Source organism: Lepidochelys kempii, chromosome 2 (genome assembly GCF_965140265.1).
Source record: "Lepidochelys kempii isolate rLepKem1 chromosome 2, rLepKem1.hap2, whole genome shotgun sequence".
Lineage (NCBI taxonomy): Eukaryota > Metazoa > Chordata > Testudines > Cheloniidae > Lepidochelys > Lepidochelys kempii.
Window position 1 is genome coordinate 195,582,877 of NC_133257.1, and position 21,564 is coordinate 195,604,440.

The following is a 21,564-nucleotide window of genomic DNA, read 5'->3' on the forward strand; positions in this document are numbered from 1 at the left end:
TCCGTGAAGCATTTTTCATAGCTGTGAATTTGATGGGCCCTAGTCATAAGCTTTGCTTAAAAATTGTGAGATTTAAAAAAAAAAAAATAGTTCTGGGGTTTTCCTGGCCTTCTGTCTTTTGAACTTTTAGGGTACATTCTGGTCATGTTTTCAAGCTTTGTTCTCGTAACCATGAGGGATACAATTTACTATAAAAATATTAAAAATTGAAATCTCAGATTCTCATGTAAGAGTAGCAAATGGGGCTTGAAGTAAAACAGCAGTTTTTTACAGCAAATCTTGTGATATTTTTAAGAGTCACAATACTTTAAGTCCACATTTTGGTCTGCAAAACTCAAACCCAGCCAACACAGAAAACGTGTATTTAGGGCCAAATTCTGCTTTTGGATGCAAAAATTTGTAGTTCGTATTAATTTCCATTGAGGCCACATCCATATGGTATATTCCAGCCTAGAATTTGGCTCATAGGCCGACGTGGAAGTCTATATCCAAAAGTTACTGAGAAATTGATTGTGTAAATGGAGAGCATGTTGTTCTTCTGACTAATTTAAGAATGTACCCAGGGCCAAGTTCTACCCTCCTTACTAAGTCCTTAAACAAGTAAACTCCCATTTAAAGGAATGGGAGATTACCTGAATAAGGACTGAATAAAAACTAAGGGCCAGATGTCCCCTGCGATCTGCACGTAAGTCTAATCCTTTCTGTGGGGTTGGGGGGACAAGCAGGAAATAATCAGCTGTCTCCACAGTGTTCTTCTCTGCCCCAAGATCTGCAAATATCTGTCTGGGGACCGGTAACCTGTCTTTGCAAAAATGCAAGGCTGGGAAAGGGAAGGTTGTTACCCTACAACCAACCCCATGGTTGTAGAACAAGGCTGCACTAACTTTTCCACAGAGTCCCATGAGGGTTTGTTCTATCCCTTTTGTGGCCTCCTCAGATCCTAGCCCTAGTCCCAGCCCCTGCTCTGTAGATCTAAATGAATGGTGTTGCATGTGAAGCTCACATCATCTGTAGAAGAGAGAGGGACAGTATTTTCCCTTGTGTGTGCAAATTCTGTTAACATTTATGGGAGGTCATACGTACATCAAAGGGAGAACTGAATCTAAATCCTAAAATAATCCCTAATTCACTGTTCAGTGTGCCCGAAGAGCAGGTAGGTGTCTTCCCATTCCTCACTAAACCCAGGTCCTGCAAATCTTCTGAAATCTATCAATTTAGTTTTCATAGAGAAAACCCCCTGAGAGTTTTCAAAGCTGCAAATTGTGTACAATGCTCCTGCTGAGTTGTGCTCTAAGGCAAGATGGGAATTGACCTATGTGGCTTTCAGTTGAAGGGATGGAATATTACTTGCCTGTTCGCAAGGTTCTATGTTGGATCTACAAGAGAACAAGTATCTTTTTAATTAAAATGAAAAAGCTTGGTATATTAAGTTTGGTACAAGAGGGCATGTTATCAACCTAAATTTACCAATTAAGAGTCATATTCTTCTCTCGAACAATATTAATAGTACAAATAATACTTTTATAGATGTGCATACTAGCTTCCATTAAAGTTGGTAGTTCATGGGAGGACTGACTGGCCACTTCAGGTCAGAATTTGATTTTATATGTCCTAATAATGAGAGGAAAATTGAGTAGCTATTTTGTGCCTGCAGAAAGTTAACAACATGAGATTGAAAAGTTTTTTAAAAAAGAATTTAAAAATTGACTGGAGAGTTAAAAAGAATGTGAAGAGGGAGAGTGGTGCTTCCACAGTTTGCTTCCCCACTCCACCGAAGTCTAGGCGAGCCCTTCTATGGCAATAATGCAGGATCCTGGCTAGAAAACTCTTGATCATGCCAGGGTGGGACCAGGAACAGCCACCGCCTGTAACCCAGTGAATATTGGCACATAAGTTAATGTGGCCCCTTGCAGCATTCACTTTTGTGCCATGCCTGTAGTTTCCTCGTCACTTTGGAGAGGACTTTTTGATTTCACAGGCACAATCAAGAGAGCCAGTGATAAGCACTGCTCCTTAAAGAGCCAAACTGTTGATGGGATCATGGAGCAATGTGTAGGAGTAGCTCCTTTGTGGAGCCAGAGCTTTCTTTTCTAGAGATTCCTTCAGTAATATGTAATGATCTAATACCTCGGAACACTGGTCTGAATTAGTATCTCTGATTTTAAGCCAGTGTTTCTCAATTTGTCAGTGGAATTACTCCTGATTTACATAGATTCAAAATCAAGTCCAGATTGACAGACTTGACCTTGGATTTTCTTGCTTTTTTGTCTTGTATGATTGGAGACAAAATAATCATAAGGGATCTATAGAGTAATGATTTATCCTAATACATCATGAGCAGGCTTGGAAGGATTGATTTTTATTGGTAAATGCTGGTAAATGTTGATTTCACTGTACACACACACAATCGTGAAAAAATATATTTGTTAATAAAAATTTACAGATAGGCAAAATAAGAAAAATGCTGCTTGCAAACTTACTGGAGTTTGATTTAAGGATATTTACTTTGTATATTTTGACGTGATGTTGTCAGCCCATTTGTGTTTTAAGGATGACAAAGCTTTAACTTTTTGAATCTTCTGGTTTATTGTAATTAAATAATTATTGTCTAACACCCCTTAATTTCCCAAAATTGTGAATATTGAAATTAATAAAAATAGTGAAAAAAGTTTAAAAATAAACATCAATATTAACTGTTGAAATTATGAAAAAAATAAAAATTGAATTTTGTCAAGACTAATAATGGGATATTGTTGCATAAATCAACTTCATGCCCTACCATTCCTTCTCATGGTAAAGTCAATAGTGGAAGGGATAATGAACTCAGAAAACTTGGCAGAATTTTTCTCAATGCTTCCTACATGTGAAAGAGTGCTGGGTGCCAAGAGGTGAAGACACTATACTTTGCCTGTCTCTCTGACTACCTTTTCCCCCTTCACCTTCAAACTCATAGAATGTGCAGTCTACAATCTTTACCCTGAGTTCCTCTCCCCCAACTTTGTCTTGGATCCCTCTCAAACCAGACTTCTGTCCTCTCCATTCGACCGAAACTGTTTTAATCAAGGTCTCTTATGACTTCTTCCTATTCAAATCTCAGGGTCTCCGCTTCATTCTCATTTTCCTTGACCTCTCGGCTGCATTTTGATACTGCTGACCACTCCCTCCTGCTTGAGATGTTGACCCTTCTTGCCCTATTGAAGTACCGGGTTGTTTGCCACATCTCTGGCTGTACAGTGTGTCTCTTTTGTTTGGTAGTTTTCCCCTTCATCACTTTCCAATGGGAGTTCCCACAGGCTCTGTCCTAGACCCTCTCTTCACTCCAAGCTCACTATCTAAGGGTAACCTTATCTACTCACATGGCTTTAACTACCACTTCTGCATCCATGAATAGCCGCAAAACTACCTCTCCACTTCTGGCCTGTCTTTGTTCAATCTCACATCTCAGCCTATTTCTCTGACATCTCCTCCTGAATGTCTCACCCTCCACTTTATGCTCATCTCAGTCAAAATTGGACTCCTGATCTTCTCTCATGAGATAAATAAGTGAAGTAGGTAAATAGATGCCTTAGTCAGGTAGTTTCCTAATGATATACAAGCAGTGTGGCTTCAGGAAGAATCTATATGAGGGGATGATGAGAAGGGCTTTGTGGAGCACCTCAGGAAGTGCATCCAATGCATAGGGTGTTAAGAAAGAAAGCATTGAGATGGTTGTGGGAGAAGTGGACAAGCAAGATGTGGCATCATTGGAGAGCAGATCAGATGTGGGGTGAAATGATGAGACCAGGGCAGAAAGTAGGGAGGAGTAAAGCTGGGAAGGGGCTTTCTCAGCAATTGTGAGAAGCTTGAACTTAATGCAGTGGCGAAGGGGGAGCCAGTGGAAGAATTGAAGGAGAGGGACAAAGGTGGTATGGTCAGAACAATCAGGCTAGATGTTGGGATGGAGGGAGGGAGTTAAGGGCATAAGAATGCTGTAAATGATGCTGGGAATTGCTCCATGAGGAAAGAAAAAGGGCTGAATGGTGGAGGAAGGGTCAGAGGACAAAGAAACCTAGTGTGCTTAATATGGAGCTAATAAGCCAGGTGCTTGTCACCTCCCGCATCTTTTTTTTTTATTTCAGTCTGTGTGCTCTTCAGGGCAGGGACCATGTCTTCCTCTGTATGTGGAAGGTTCCTAGCATGTTTTGGATGTTACCACTATCTAAATATTCTGCAAAAGATTTGGGTGTTGTGATGGAGCTAATGTGATCCTGAGATGCAAAACGGGTGACTCTTGAGTAGGAGTAGGGAAGTTATGTGGCACCGGTGTGATGTTGTTGGAATACTGTGACCAGTTCTGGTGCCCATAATTCAAGAAGCATGTTGATTATTTGGAGAGGGTTTGGAAAAGAGCCGTGAGAATGATTAAAGGATTAGAAAACTACTCCTTATAGTGACGCACTCAGAGTTCGATCTGTTTAGCTTCACAAAGAAAGGGTTAAGAGCTGAGTTGATCAACTTATAAGTATCTACATGGGGAACAAATAATTAATAATGGGCTCTTCAATGGGCAGAAAAATGTATAACCTAATCCAAAGGCTGAAAGTTGCAGCTAGTCAAGTTCAGACTTGAAATAAGGTGTAAATTTTCAGTGGTGAGAGGACTTAATCATTGGAGCAATTTACCAAAGTTTGTGGTGGCTTCTCTATCGACGACCATTTTAAAATGAAGATTGGATGTGTTTCTAAAAGATCTACTCTAAGGGAAGTTCAATGGCCTGTGTTATACAGGGGGTCAGATCAGATGATCATAATGGTCCCTTCTGGCTGGCCTATCTATCTATCTAAAAATTAATGAAATTAGATAATTTCTATTTTTAAAGCTGTTCCCTTCCTATTCTAGGGTTTAATTCTGCATTCTTAATGCATGCAAAGATCCATGGCAATTGTTTCCCTAAGGACTTCATTAATTACACTGGGCTGCGTGTACAGAGTTTAATACATTGTTAGTAGTGAGAGAGTGCTTTTTTTCCAGCTAATGGTTTAGCTCAGTGGGTCTCAACCTTTCCAGACTACTGTACTCCTTTCAAGAGTCTGATTTGTCTTGTGTACCCCCACATTTTACTTCACTTAAAAATTTACAAAATCAAACATAAAAATACAAAAGCGTCATAGCACACTATTGCTGAAAAATGGTTGGCTTTTCATTTTTACCATATAATTATAAAATAAATCAATTGGAATATAAATATTGTACTTACATAGTATACAGAGCAGTATAAACAAATCATTGTCTGAAACTTCAGTTTGTACTGATTTCAGTAGTGCTTTTTACGTAGCCTATTGTAAAACTAGGCAAATATCTGGATGAGTTGGTAAACCCCCTGGAAGATGTCTACGTACCCCCAGGGATACATGTACCCCTGGTTGAGAACCACTGATTTAGCTGATCACGCATCACTTTAACCAAATCACATTTCTTTTACAGTTGATAGTAACAAACAGGATATATTCCAGAGGAAGAAGAATGCTGTCTTGGTGAATGGTGTCATTCTGAACGGCCCGATAACAGATTCAAAAGCAGGAGAGAAATTTGTAGAAGAGGCCTGTAAGATCATAATGGAGGAGGTCATACGGAAAGCTGCTGATGTAACAGAGAAGGTAAAGCCTTGGAATCAGTTTGAAAATATATTGTAATAGATATGAGTGATTACAAACTTTAGCTTTCCAAGATAGCTGAGTTTTATAGCACATAAAGGGCACAACTTGCTTTGACGGCGTGGTTAGGTTTTGAAATAAAATATAGCTGCCTAGATTTAAAAATGTGGCATCATGAAACCTTTTAATAGCATAATTAAATTAAAATATACATTTGCAAGAAAACGTTGCCTGCATTACATTGGAATACCTTTTTTTTTTTTTTTTTTTTTCCCCCTTGGTCTTGGGGCCTAATTTACCCTTGAATTTGTTGTGCCTGCAAGAGCATCTGTGCCAGAGGCAGATTCAACCCTGAGGAAAGGTAGCTATGTTACCACTGGAGGAGGCAGTATTACAGACTTATCTGGGTTCTGTAGCACCCTTATTTGCAGAAGCTATTTGAGAGAGGTGCTGGACAGGTAGGCCGGCCTTGCCCGTTTGTGGGCTGCATGAGCCAGCTCCATGCCCTTGGCACAACAGCATTTGAAGACACTGGCATATCATGGGGGTTGCTGAAGGCAGAATTGGCCTACAGGTTTATTACGCCTAATAAAGATATACAAACCAGAAGCAACTCATCTTGGTTTCCAGATTCCAGGATGAGTTTGCAGCTCTGGCTGTTAGAAAAATAATCTTTTTGCTTTTAACCAGAACAGGTTTGAGCAGGGAGTCCCTGAGACACAATAAAAATAGGATCCCATGAGGCCATTTTTACAGTCGCTGTTCAGAGTAGTGCTGCACTTTTAAGTGCAATTTTCTTACTTTGGAAACCATTACATTACAGAATCCATTGCTGAGTGAGGTTTTATTACCATAACGTTTGTCTTCACCTCAGCCAACATGTATTCATTGCTGACATTTCCCCCATCATTAGGTTTGTGAATGGCAGCCTCCTGAAAAACTGAAAAAACTTCTCGATCTGGAAATGAGGGATACCGGAGAGCCCCATCAGAGACTCTTGCAACTTTGCCAGGACATTATACGATACAGCGTCAAAACTAGTAGGAATTTGAGTTCTAATTGTGTTACCTTATTATCATCAAAAATGCTGAAGTCAGGGTATTTTCTCCTAAACTTTGTTACCCTTCAGGAAACTAGGTGACATTTGCTATGTCAACATTTTCTACCTGCCTGTAACTATATGAAGGCATATGAATGCTTTAATTGGCTGTTCTATAGCTGTTTGAGTAAATGCTGGCATAAGTAATTCTTCTCTCCTTCATATCTAGTCCTTATTGTAAAATGAGAGTATCATACCTGCCAAGCCACCTGGATCCTCACAGTGATCAGATGGATTTCTGAGGGGGACTAAAATCTGTATGATGACATTAAAAAAATCCTGCGAGGGATTACCATTGATGTTAATGGGAGACTCTGCTATTCTAAAGTCTCCTGAAAGACACCTTTGGCCTCTAGACAGGTATGGAATATGATATAACAATTTACCAAATCAGGCAGGAGAAAGACCTTTATGAATCCCCAAGACCTTTGCATAGGACTTCCTGCTGTCTGGTTGGTGAGTAGTGATGTCATAGTCACTGCCATTTAATGCAAATAAGGCAAGGTTAAGTCAGGCGGTTGGTCAAGAATGGCACTGCGGTTACTGTTAACGCATAGCAAACAGTCTGTTTGCAAAAGGAAAGTCAAAACCTTAATGCATGCTTTAAATCGCTTTTTAAATGTAATCAGGTGACTGAGTGAGGTATATACTGTCTTTTTTCACAAATGGATACAGATTTCACCTGGAGCATAATCCTGCTACTTGCTGCGTATCCCCTTGTAAAATGCTGGTCAGCCACAATTCCTGCTCAAGACAATGGGGAATAAGCGCTCAGCATCTCAGAAAAGGCACCCAGCACCTTGTAGAATTGGCCTCAGGCAGGAAAACTTGATGAAAAGCATTCTGTATAACCAATATCAACAGAAAAGAAATGATTAACATCTGTTTAGGAAATAGGGTGGTGTATCAAAAGCCTAGTTAGAATTTCAGAAGCATAGCTACATATCCTATACGCACAGTGTATTTGAGAAGGTGTGAAGGGCATTTGATATAAATTACTGGGTATGTTTCCTGCTAAAGATGCTGTTGCTACAGAATAAAAATTTTTTTTTGAGAGTGAGCATATGTTTTTGAAGAACACAGAAATTAGCTGTGCTTATCTGAAGAGTCCTAGGCAATATTAATATGCAGATGTCATTACAATGTCAGAGGAATATATTATCTTCATTTTGTAACTTTTTTTTACATTTTCATTTGTTGCACTGTGCCACCCTAGAAAAGGAATTAAATACAAAATCAAGGTGCACAAATAACGTTACCCTAACTATAAAAGCTAGCAAAAGCTTCAGATTTAAGACTTCTAGTCTGTCATGAATTCACCCGGTTTTATAATAGCTAGTTACAATGTGATGAACTGTAGTCCAGATGGTAGTGGACCCTGAATTGAATTGATTTTATGATGAGAACTTTAACATAATTTCTCATTTATTTAATAATGCAGAACCCCAAATGGTGCCTCTTAAATTAAGGTAATAGGGTAAAAGACAGTTTCTCTTTTTCTTGATATCTCAGAAATTCTGGTAAGGGAAAGAAACACAATTTTAAAAAAAGAAACATTTAGAAAAGCATTTCCAGACAGGTTGGCTCTTTAAAGTAACTTAACAGGGAAATTAAAAAATAGAAAACTTCCCCTCAAATTGGCAGGGAGGGATAGGAAAGAAGAACACTGATGGGATAGATAAAAGTTAAGTGCGGGGTTAAAATGGAGAGTGAAATTTAGGAAGCCAAATGTAGAGTGCAGAGTCAGACTGCCCTCAGCTCCTGTCTCTCAAGATGAGGCTGTATGTGTATATTCTAGAACTGGTCTGAAAATGGTGGAGTTTTTTTCAGCAGAAAATATAAATGAAAATGAGAAAAATTGTGTTTTATTAAAATTTTCAGTGGAAATTTTTGGGGGGGGGGTCAAAACTGAAAACTGAATTATTATTTTTTTTTTGTTTTCAACAAAAAGCTTTCAGTTTTCCAATAAAAAATTGAAAATGTTTGAGGAAAAAACTGGTACTTTCATAGAAAGTTTTTGTTTAAACTAAACCAAATTTTCCTTCAAAAGTTTCAGCAGGAAGTTTTCAAGCAGCCTTAATAAATTCAACCCTATGAAGAAGGCTATTTAAGTCCCACTTACACCTTGTTTGAGCACAGTTGCGAATTTCACCCTTTGTGAAAAGTTTGGCCAATCTGGGGAAAGGAGAGTCACATGGATACAAAAGGGATAATAAAGTAAAATGCTGCTGTTTGACCATGTAGAATGTTTTAATCTATATATCTGCATCCTGTAGTCATGCAGTAGAGATGCTGTTGTGTTTGTTTTCACTTGTGACGTATACAGGAGTACTTACATTTCGTTTTTAAATCTGCAGATCATCCAAGATTTTTCAATCAGTTGTATGCTGGTATTGATTATTACTCTTTAGTGGCTCGTTTCATTACAGAAGCATTAAACCCAAGTGTGTAAGTGTCTCTCTTTTGTACTCATTGAGATAACCCTGGAACGCTATTATTATAATCCAGATTTTTAAAAAATTATGAATACCCACTTCAGGTTTCTCTTTACATTAACACAGAGGACTTCTAGCAGGAACCTGGAGATAACAGAATTTGGTTCTGCATCACATAACCATGTACTTCAACAGAAACTTGGCTAAGCTGTTGGAGCCTTTTTCAGTCTGTAGGTTTTAATTTTGGAGTAAAGATTCCCCACTGAAGGGCTTTTGTTTGTCATCCCTTTTACCTGTAAATTTGTTCTTATTTAGGGGATTTAGATATGCTATTTAGATATACTTTTAAAAACAAACTTATTCAGATAAAGGCTGTCCTCTCAATGAGCAAGACTTTGATCTCACTTTCACCAATGTAAATACAAGGTAACTTCACTGGTGTTGTTTGGGATTTATGCCATTATAACGGAGATTCAATCTGCTCCCGGGTGTTCAAGGTGCAGCTTGTACAAATGTTATTTTTTTGTTTTCATTGTGTGTGTTTGGTATGAAGTGTTAAATTGATCCATTTTTCTTTCTTGTCCATGGCATTCCAAAGTTATATGCCCTTAAATAAACTTTTCCCATTTTGGGACTGGTATTTTAAAGTTGATCCAAAGTTAGGACTGATGTTAGCTGAACTCTCGTAAGCATGCCCGGTGGAGTCCTTCAGCCACCTTCAGTATTTGCTCCACATAGTATTAAGTATGGGCACCACAATGAATTTGCACAAATGTTGTATAGGAATATAAACAAGCAATATGGGGAAGACAGAACTGAAGTCTAGGGTCCAAGTACAATTGCTTCAGGTAGGGAGAGCCTTTAGTGTTTTGGGTGCCAAACTACAGAAGCAACAAGAGCTCCTACAGTTCAACACCCACAAGAAATTGTCTAGTTACATTCATGGATGTTATGTTTTCCATACACATTTTCAACCCGAGTGACTTTTGTTTTTGATGAAGAGAACAAGATAATAAAAAAGAACAAAAGTAAAGTCTCCATGAGAGAGCACAGTGTGTGTATCTCCCCTAAAATAGTCTGCACTGAACTGAGCACAAATGGCTTCTTGGTTGGGCAGGCAGATGTAAAGGTGTAGTAAACAAAAGGGTAACTTACATAAAATGGGTAATTTTTCCCAGGAGCATATGGTTTTATTAGCTGTTATTCATTTAATCTAAATCACATGACTGAAATCCCTATGCATTGCTTTGAAAATGTAAAGGTCAGTTTTATGATGCTGTTAGGAACAGAGGAAATTGCCATACTGGATTAGACCTTCGGTATATTGAAATTCAGCACCAGATGCATCAGAGGAAGGTGCAAGAAATTGCACAGTAGATTCATGTGGGATAAACTGCCACTGAGGGAAGTTTCCTCCTAACCCCTAATAGTTAGAGATTGGCTTAAACCCAGAAGCCTGAGATTTTAACTTCCTCCCAAAACTTTTTTTTTATCATTAACATTATAAACTCTGGATATTCTTGTTATCCATATAAATCTCCAGTCCCTCTTTGAATCTTGCTAAATTCTTAATCTCTATGACATCCTGTGACCATAAGTTCTGCAGTCTATTGCCAATCATGATACTTTTATATTTATTCAGATATACATATGAGGTGTCCCCCGTGTTTTTGTTAGTGGAAGAAGCAGTCCTGAAGAGAATGATTGAATTTGTCGGCTGGAAAGAAGGTGATGGCATATTTAATCCAGGTAAGAAAACAGCCTTCCATCTTCCGAATTTCAAACTAACCTATAGAAACTGCAGAGAACTACAGATTAAGAATTTTGTGATTATTTAACTTGTATTGTGTACGCAAAAAAGCATACAAAATCAGATGACGCAAGGACTTTTGGCTTTAATAAAGTTATTTTACCCAAGCTTCTAGACCATCGTAATAAAAATCCTATGAATCTGTATGGTCACATGAAACAAAAGCAGCTGTATGGATCAATTAACAAAAAAAATTACACAGAACGAATTCTAGAGACCCTGGAATTGGAGCCCACCCAGTTCTCATTAATATCAATGATAAGATCACCTTTAGTGACCTGAGTGGGCAGCTGTCTCAGGCTCCAGTTCTATGAGTATGAGCTAAGTAACTCAGATTGAATTTGGGGTGAGATTGGGTTATTTAAAGTGGTCATAGTTTCAGAGGGCCACAAGTGCTTTACAAAATACATTGCAGGAGGCCTCCAAGCAATGTATTAGCTGTTATGGGCCACGTTATATAGTTTACATAGAGCCCGGCGCTGAGATGTGGGGTGAAGTTGTACTACCTCGGAGGGTGATTGTGTCTCTGGAGCATGTAGGAGGGGTTCATATACTGCACTACCCTGCAGTGCTCCGTTCTGTACTGCTAGCCAGCTCCACTGACTGCTACGAAGGGGACAGCCTTTGAGCTGGTTGTCAGTCTCTAGCACAGGGCTGTGATTGAGCCTGTCCCTTGTGCAAGATGCCTGACCCATGCACCCACATGAGGGTCAGGCGCAGTGCACCCCTGCACTTTACATCTTTATATCAGTGGGTATCACATGTACAACTTGTGCTCACCATTCCCGGTTACTCTTCTCTTCTGTCAGCATCTTTGTAACTGTATGCATGAAAGCCAGTCAGTGGTGTGACAGGGTACACCTCTGTGTACACTGCCTACATTTTGGGTGTCCATGTTTATCTTAGTAGGAATGACTTGAGCAAACTCCTTTTGGTGTGATACTGTTTTGAAATGATATGAGCAGGTAGACCATGAAATATTTCTGGGTTAATTTTTTTTTAAAGGCTACATTTTAATACTTTTTTTTAAAAGTAGCAATATTGTCAATATATTTCAGATACAGGTGCACAGGGAGAATGGAATGTAACAGTTTAGCCCCAAAATCTTTCTGTCCCGAGTTATTAGCATCAAGAAACCAAGCTGTAAGATTCTTCAACCTGCTTCCTGTGAAAGAGAAGAAAATGTTAAAATATAGTTAGTGGAGGGGGTGAGAAATAGTTAATGTATCCCACCAATAAGTGGTAGAAAAGTAAATTAACCATAATTAAAGACATGGGAAATTTGTGGGAAATTGTACCAAATTTGTGGATTTTTTTTTTTTGGTTGTCCTAGATTCTGTATATTTTTAGAAAAACCTCTGCATATTCTGCAGATTTTTTTTTTTTAAGAAAATTTACTCAAAACATACCTGAGGACACTAAAAGGTTCTTTAGTGCATTAATTGTATCTTGATTATTTTAGCTTCCATAAAACTGATTTTTCATATAAGCCAATCTTGCTTTAAAAAAAAATCCCATCTGTCTCCTTGAGCTCTTCCATTTCCCTTCCAGATCGTCTCCTAGAGATCTTCAACTCCTTTCAATTCCTCCTCATTGTCTTTCCCCTTTCCTCCCTAAATGGATTGAGACCTGGTTGCCTAAGGGACCATCTCTCTCTCTCTGGTGTACTGCCACCATTGAGATCAGCAGAGGCCCTGGAGATCCCACAATGTATACCAGAAGGAACTGGTGCCCAGACATTCTCTTTGAGGACTTGGTTTCTGGAATCATTCCCCTGCCATTTGGTCCACTACAGCCCAGATCCTTTAACCTTCCAAGCAAGCAGCAAAGCCTCCTTTTCTTCTCTCATCTCTCAGGCTGCTGAGTAAGGACTGGGCTATGAGCGATATAGTTACAGGCTAGTTTTGTGGTTTTAATTTATGAGCTAGGTGCTAACAGCACAAGATGAGTGCCAAGAGGTACTTGTTTGTTTGAATTTCTAAAATATAATCAAATATGTTTTGTGTGTTTTTTTGTTTGTTTTTTACAGGTGGCTCTGTTTCTAATATGTATGCTATGAACTTAGCTAGGTATAAATATTGTCCTGACATAAAGGAAAAGGGGCTTTCAGGGTTGCCAAGACTAGTCCTGTTTACATCGGAAGAGGTAAAGAAATTGCACCCATATTCATTATAGACTTTTAATTAATGAACTGTTTTTTTTTCTTCCGCATGTGCTTGTACATTTCCATTGTTTGATTGTGTGTCGAATGCTGTTTCAAGCATAATAAAAGGGTCGTCTTCATACAGTGGGAAACATGGTGTGTGGAGATGACTGGTGGTGAATTCCCCCTGTACAGAGAAACTCTCCACCTCCTTCCTATCTCTGGTGTTGGGAGAAGAGGAGGTTGTGTCAGGGGCAGGATGGGGAGGGGTTGTGGTGAAACAGAGCTCCACTATGTTTGATTTCCCACTGACATAAGGTCTAGCAGGAACATCCATCAGTAATGTAAGTTAAAGCTACTATCCTGCAGCTTAAGCTTATGTTGGGGCCAGGCAGTCAATAGTCAGAAAGCTACAACTGGCTCCCTGCAGTCCCCCTTCTCCACTGGCTCTGAGCACAGCTTGGCTGGAGTGGAGAATCAAATCCAACAAAGAGAATCCTAGCAAAACCTTTCACTGAAGCTCTCTGAACAACGCTGCTTTAATAACCTACTTTAAAGAATCTAAAAACTTCTTCCTGTTTTAAAGCTTTCAAACATAACATATGCAAAACTCAGGTGGGAGACTGGAGTAGGAGGGATGCCCACGGGCACTAATCCTCCTTCAGAGCTTCAGCCTTTAATTAGAGCCTCTTTTCTCCCACCTACATCTCCGCCCCTTGGGCTTTGTGACATTCACAACCCTTTAAATAAACTAGGTTGAGTATAGTTGTGTTTGAGATTAGATTGGCACAGGTGGTGGTATCTATTTATCTATTATTGTTACTTCTATTACAATAGCAGCTAGATGCCCCAGTGGAAATCTGGGCCGCATTTTGCTTGGAAATGTACACAAATACAGTAATAGTACAGTCCCTGCCCTTAAGTGCTTACGGCCCCAAAAAGCTTACAGTATAAATGGACAAGGCAAAGACTTATCATCCCAGTTTTTCAAATGGGAACCTGGACACAGGAAGATCACATGGCTTGCCCAAGGATCAGAGAAAAATTCTGTGGCAGTGTCAGGGACTGAACCCAGCTGTCCTGAATCCCTCTTTATTGCCTTAACCACAAGACCATCCTTCCTCTCTCTTGTTGGTACCTACATACCCAGTACTTCTACCTGTGCCCCTAGCATTTGTTGTAATATCTTTAGTTATTTTAATTGGCATTGTACAGAAGTGCTAGAATTTTTATCAGTTTAAAAGGGAGGAGACATATATTTTAGTAGAGATCCTAATTTTTGACCCATGTTTACTTCTGTTCCACCCAGATTTGGTATTATCTCACTTCTGTTTTTCAAAATAGTTTGCCTCAGATATGATTTGATTATTGCAGTTATATGAAAAACTGCTTAAACTCAAGAATTTGATACACCATAATGACAACTTTCTATTATTAATCATGTTTTGTTTATTTGTATTGAATAGTACCTAAGGGCCAGGGACCCGTTGTGATGTACAAACCTACAATAAAGAGATTGGTCTCTGCCCTGCAGAGCTTACTATCTAAATAGAGACAAGAAGTGGATAAGACAAAGAGATGGAGGAGCACAAGGAGACAATGAGCTGATACTGCTCAGCATCAACAGTGGTCAGAGCATACTGAGTGGTCTACGGCCCTCATTTTATGGCTTAGTCTCAAAGCCATGTCTTACATTTGAGCTTCTAGCACTGTAGGAGGTGGTCTGTTAGTGTTGCACAGCAGTGGTGTTCTCAGGCAGGCACTCAGTGTCAATGTGGTACTGTTCTTCAGGAGGTGTTAGACTGAGGGCAGGTCTGTACTCCCGCTTAAGTTGACCTAACTTACGTCGCTCAGGGGTGTGAAAAAGACATCCCCTGAGTGACGCAGGCTACAGTGACCTAAGCACTGTCTTCCTCTTGCATAGGTGGTGTAATTATGCCTATGGGAGAGTGCTCTCCCATCAGCATAAGGCATCTTTACCAGACTACGCCGATGTAGCACTTCTAATATAGACCTGCTCTCAGACTTTAAGGCCAGAAGGGACCATCATGATCATCTGTTCTGATCTCCTGCACATTGCAGGGCACAGAACCTCACCCACCCACTCCTGTAATAGACCAATAATTCAGCTAGAGGTTAGGGAAGTCCTCAAATCATGGGTTAAACATTTCAAGTTACAGAGAATTCACCATTTACACTAGTTTAAACCTGCAAGTGACCTGTGCCCCATGCTGCAGAGGAAGGCGAAACCCCCCCAGGGTCTCTTCCAATCTGACCCAGGGGGAAATTCCTTCCCAACCCCAAATGTGGCAATCAGATAGACCCAGAGCATGTGGGCAAGACCTGCCAGCCAGACACCTAGGAAAGAATTCTCTGTAGTAACTCAGAGCCCTCCCCATCTAGTGTTCCATCACCAATGGCTGGTGATGGGACATTTGCTGCTCACAGTCACAGGTTGGTTACATGCCATTATAGGCAGTCTCTGCTCTTTTGCTGAAAGGTAAAGTAAGTTTAGATAACATACACTCTAACTCAAAAAGATACAAAATCCTTAGATACTTGAAAAAATGGTGGTTTATGGAGGAAACTGCACATATCGTTGCTGGACAGTTCCTCAGTATCACTTGAGGTAGCAGCAGAAAAATTATTAGTATCCTGCCTTCCTGAGTTTTAGTTAGTGTTTCTGAACCTGTAATACATAACTGAGTACAACTCAAGCTACAGTCATTAACCACATTTTTATCACTTTCCTTTTCATTATATTTGAGTCTTATCTGATTTTGTTCGGGAATAAGAACATTGTGGTGGGCCAGAAAGTTGAGAATGCAGTGAAATTGAGAATAAGAGAAGAAAAGAAATGCATGAGAAATTGCAATGGATACTTTAATGCTGGTAGTTTTTTGGTGTGATGAAATGGAACCCCTCCGACGTGACTTGATCATACACGTAAACCAGGGATGGGCAAACTTTTTGGCCCAAGGGCCACATCTGGGTGGGGAAATTGCATGCAGGGCCATGAATGTAGGGCTGGGGTTGGGGTGTGGGAGGGGGTGCAGGGTGTATTCGGGGGCTCAGGACAGGGGTTGGGGGGCAGGAGGGGGTGCAGGGTGAGACATGGGGTTGGGGGCTCAGGGCAGGAGGTTGGGCTGTGCGAGGGGGTGCAGGAGGGGGCTCAGGGCAGGAGGTTGGGCTGTGCGAGGGGGTGCAGGAGGGATTTGGGGTGCGGGATCCAGCCCAGCACCGCTTACCTGGAGTGGCTCCAGGGTGCCAGCGGCACGCACCGGGGCTAAGGCAGGCTCCCTGCCTGCCCTGGCCCCACGCCGCTCCGGTACCACGTCCCTGTGGCCCCTGGGGGAGGCGGGGGCAGAGGGCTCCAAGCACTGCCTTCGCCTGTGGATACCTCCCCCGAAGCTCCCATTGGCCACGGTTCCCCATTCCTTGTCAATGGGACCTGCGGGGCGTGGTGCCTGCAGGCAAGGGCAGCACATGGAGCCCTTGGTGCCCCTCTCGGGGGCTGCAGGGATGTGGTGCCCACCACTTCTGGGAGCGGTGCAGGGCCCGCGGTGCCATGGGGCTGGCAATCCCGGGGGCCGGATCCAAAGCCCTGATGGGCTGGATCCAGCCCGCGGGCTGTAGTTTGCCCACCCTCATGTAAACTAAGTATGAGAGTACGATATTAAGCAACCCCTCTGATCTGCTACTGAGGTTACAATAGACATAATGAGTAATAAAGCCATCTCATAATAACATAGTTGCTTTATGTGCTTGGTTTCCAGAAAACTTTTCAAAAACAAGTAAATATTAATTTTTTATTCTGTCTGCATGAGTGCAGGACAAGGTTACATAGTGTTTGGAATTACAACAAAAAATACTAAGTCTTTCATTCCCTAGTCAAAATAATCTCATATACTCTCCCCACACCCCATTTTAAATGTACTAGTATTCAATTTGGTCTTGTGGTTTGAAAAGGTTTCTTTTTCCAACCTGAATGATTACAGATATTATATCTTCCTCAAAAGAAGATTGCAAAGAGCTTACTTAAAATGGGAACTCTAAGCACTGTTATAAAGGATTGACACTGTAGATTTGACTCTAGTTTCTGTAAATACCTGTGTATCTTTTGCTAATATGGTGCTATGTAACTTATTACATTAGTGTGTTTAGGAAATAATAAGAGAGATCTTTGAAGCCAGTATATTTTGGAGACCTTCTTTTAGTCCCGTGGTGGAAGCACTCCAAAGCTATGCTCTGGCACAACTCTTATCCTTTTTATAGTGATAGTTTCTGGCCATACACTTAAGGTCTGTTTTTGCTCCCATTGAAATCCGTGGCACATCTTCCATTTCAATGGGATCAGATTGGACTTAAAGTCCAGAAATGACACAGCTACATGTTGTTTTTCTTGGGGATTCAGTCAGTTCCCATTATTTTTGTCTCTCAGTATCTCAAATGCTGAAGCTGCACTTATGTTCTTCTTCCTTGCCCCTCTCCACTGTGATTCGGTGATCTGCTTTTATCTACCAACTTCTAGATTTTGCAGATCCATCGCTTTCTGGAGCAATTTGATTATTCCAAGTGACTCAGTGTCGTGCTTTTCATTTGAACCTAGTGTTAAAAGTCAGTGGTATAAGCTAGCTTTTTTATATTTTAAAATTGCTGTTATTAATTTATTTAATCATTCAGAAATAATTTGAAACTCTCTGTTGCTGGAATCTGAATCTCTCATGAACAAAAAACATTGCAGATCTATAATATATTACCAGTTAGTGATGTAATTTGATGTAACACAAGCTTAATTGTCCACCTATGTATACTATTATTCTTGCAGTAGTCTAAATGAATGAATCCTAAAGGTTTTGTGAATGTGTCATGTTAGAAAATTAAACATTTTAAAGATTGACTGACTGATATTAGCTGTTAGTATTTTGTGTTCATTTAGTTGAAAGGAAAAATTTCCTGGTTTAAAGAAAAAAGAAAAGGAAAAAAAGAAAAGAAAAAGAAAACCCTTTGAGATGATCCATCTCATCAAAATAAGCGTGACAGGCTTGAATACCCTTGATATATTCATACTCACACATTAAAGTGCTGTACATTTTTCATAGTTATGTTCCTCTGTAACTGCATTTGTGTGAACCCTGTGGAAGAAAATGGAATTAATTAACCACCTGGCTTCATCTCCTGTATGAAAAGAAACAATTCTAGACGTCGTCAGGGTTGTTGGAATGTATGTTGTTGTTATAACCCCTAAAATAATAACATGAAGGATTTGCTTCCGTTTTCCAACAAGAGCAATTTTAATATGTTCTGTCAGATTTAGGGCAAGCCTTAATGCTGCAAGATACTGAGAGCTTGTGTGAGATGCTAAGGGCTCATCAGTATCCACTAGCTTTTATGGGAGATGAATGCATTTAGCATCTTGCAGGTGCTTCTCAGTACCTTGCAGGATCGAATCCTCAAGGCTTGTCTAAACTTGAAGGTTAATTTGGATTAAGGCAGGGTGTGAATTTAAAGTGCAATAGCTAACTGTGACCGTGAACTAAGATAAATCAGAACAAGGCACTCTTATTTTGGAGTAAGTGTCTTCACATGGAGTTACTTTAGAATAACTCCATGAGTAGTCAAGCCCTAGGTCACAAATATGGAATTTAGAATTATGATAAAATATGAAACTTTGAATCTTTGCATTAAACAGAAGAAAAACTGCAAACTACAGTGCAGAGATTGTTAACTTGATTCTTATTCACACTAAGGCCACTTTATACCACTCTCATAATGTAAACACCCACTTTAAGGCCCCTTCACACTGCTAGAGTGGTGTAATGTGGACTAGTGTGTGTTTATTTCTACTTTTATGGCCCCTTTGTGCTGCGTACAGTGGTTCTCAAAGTTTTGTATTGGTGACCCCTTTCACATAGCACGCCTATGAGCACGACCTCCCCCCCACTTATAAATTAAAAACACTTTAACACCATTATAAATGCTGGAGGCAAAGCAGGGTTTGGGGTGGAGGCTGACCGCTCGCGACCCCCCATATAATAATCTTGTGACCCCCTGAGAGGTCCTGACCCCCAGTTTGAGAATCCCTGCTTTAGTATAAATGAGAAGCAGGTTTTTGTGTGCACATTTGTGTGAAGATACTGATAAAAAGATACCATAACAATATCTTAAATGTCAACCACATTACTCTTTGCCTCTTTATCTACTGTACCATTAAGTGCATGTCATTTGACTTTAGCTATTTTGTTTCTGCACAGCATTCACAATTTGTTGTTTGTATTAGGAAATATAGTTAGTGTTGTGACCTTTGTCAAATATTGATGTCATTATGCGCCATGTCAAGCTTTTTTTAAATTGCTTGTTTACTTTTTTGATGTCTTTTTCATTTACTCAGTGTCATTACTCCATGAACAAGGCAGCTTCTTTCCTGGGGATTGGCACGCAGAATGTTTACTTCATCACAACAGATGAAAGGTAAGGAAACGGAGCCATTGCCATGGTCTGATCCTTTTAAAATGCAGTAGTGCTGTAAGTAAGTAACCTATTTGAACATAACTGAAAAAGTTTTAAATCTGTGTCCCTTAGAGGTAAGATGATACCTGAGGAACTGGAGAAACAAGTCCAGCGGGCCAGGAAAGAGGTGAGAGGTGGGGAGAGAGCGAGTATGCAGGCTGCGCGCTTGTGCATTTGAATGAAGGAAAGGGGAATAAGAGTGAGCGAAAGTTACAATAGGGCAGTTCATATACACATGTTCTTATGCGTGCAACCTGCTTGCCACAAATTGTTCAGTAAGTCAGGAATTCCGGGGGATATGCTGTACAAGGCAATTAACGTTTCCCAAGGCCTTTGCTCGTGTTAATCATGAGATCAAGTAATGCTGCTCTGAAGGACTCTCGTACATCTTTTCCGCTCACAATATTCCGTTTGCCCTCAAGCCTTCGTAAATTGACATGATGAATGCATTGCTTTAAACTGTTGCTGCTTTCTTGATTTATAATGTAACAATCTTAACTGTAGCAAAAGCTATAAGAGAAGAATCAGCAAATATTAGGAAGTATGTGCAATAAAGGCCTGTTGTCTTAGCATGTAGTATCACATTCCACCCCGCTCACGGCAGTGACAGGGATCAGAGACTCCATCCAGTGTTTATGTTCCTCCAGGGATCCTGACATCCAGGAAGATGGGTGGGGGTAGCATTTGCAGGGATAGGGTAATGCACTGTGGGATGTATTTTGCTGCTCCTTTGAGCAGCAGCAAAGTGTGTGCCGACAGTTTGCCAGTTAGTGCTTGTTACTGACAGTAGCTTATGAACTCGCTAGCTTGGGGGCTACAACATGACTCCTAAGATGCAGATCATCTCTCCTTGGGTTGGCTACCTGGGCCTTCCTCTATGCACCCAACTTGTGCATCAAAGCAGTAAGGGCTGGGATTGAGCCCTTAGTTCTCAATCTGGGAATCGCATACAGACAGCTGGTGTGTCATCTAGGATGTTAATGTGCTGGACCACACACAATGGGGCTGACACTTACACCTACTTTGCAATGAAGTCAGAAGTGACAGTCCCAACCTGCCTTGCACCATCCTGCCTTGCACACTGAGTAAATGAAAAAGACACTGAGCTTTCAATAAGGGCTGACTTACAGGTATATCCTTAACCAAAAACTGACAGTTATTTCCCCACTGTGTACCATATTTAGTTGACTGACTACTGATTTATTGTGGGCTTAATTGTATAGCAAAACAAATTCCTCCTCCTTCCCCCCTCCCCTCTCCCAGACAGCTGAAGGAGAAGAGCTACACTTCACTCATTTTGAGCAGGTAGGAGAAAGCAGAAGTGAAAATAAAACTGGGCAACTAAAAAGTAATACATTAGCTGGGCTAATAGGGAAAAATTCCTTGCTCAGGTAAGAAAAGGACTTTCCTTTCTTGGCCTGTGAATGAACTGTTGATAGATATTTTTTTTTTGGGATGATTTTAAAGAAAAGCACCTAAAATAAGAGTGGGCTAAATCCATTTGTTTTGCACTGATTTTTATAGAAAAGAAAACCTTTTCCTTATTAAAAATGTTCTGGTTACAGATTTTCTTTCTTTGATGTTTATTATTGTTTCATTTGCCTTGAAATGGGAATGACAAGCACTTTGAAAGGTTCTCTCATTTCAGTTTAGGTTCTGTAAGTACCTCTCTCCTTGATTAAATGCCATTTTCTACTTTTTCCACAGCAATATGTCTCGGTGAATTGCAGTAAATATTCTTATCACACCAGAGGACTATTTTTTCCAATTCTGCAGTGGTGGAACTGCATGAGTGTTCTATAAAGCATAACAAAGAGACAAAGTGGGTGAGGTAATATCTTCTGTTGGACCAGCTTCTGTTGGTGAGAGAGACAAGCTTCCATAGAGTCCAGACATGAAGAAGAGCATTGTGTAAGCTTGAAAACTTGTCTCTC

At 40.2% G+C, this 21,564-nt stretch overlaps 1 protein-coding gene across 3 annotated transcripts in view; it reads left to right on the forward strand.

The window, feature by feature from the left end:
- The window catches only part of GADL1 (glutamate decarboxylase like 1), a 109,033-nt gene that overhangs the window by 16,612 nt on the left and 70,857 nt on the right, over positions 1–21,564 (forward strand). For all 3 annotated transcript variants that reach the window (XM_073333370.1, XM_073333371.1, XM_073333372.1), the window contains exons 2-8: positions 5,464–5,636; positions 6,547–6,673; positions 9,090–9,180; positions 10,810–10,916; positions 13,007–13,122; positions 19,512–19,591; positions 19,703–19,757. In XM_073333370.1, coding sequence (XP_073189471.1) covers positions 5,464–5,636; positions 6,547–6,673; positions 9,090–9,180; positions 10,810–10,916; positions 13,007–13,122; positions 19,512–19,591; positions 19,703–19,757 — 749 coding nt within the window. The remainder of the gene's footprint in view (positions 1–5,463; positions 5,637–6,546; positions 6,674–9,089; positions 9,181–10,809; positions 10,917–13,006; positions 13,123–19,511; positions 19,592–19,702; positions 19,758–21,564) is intronic.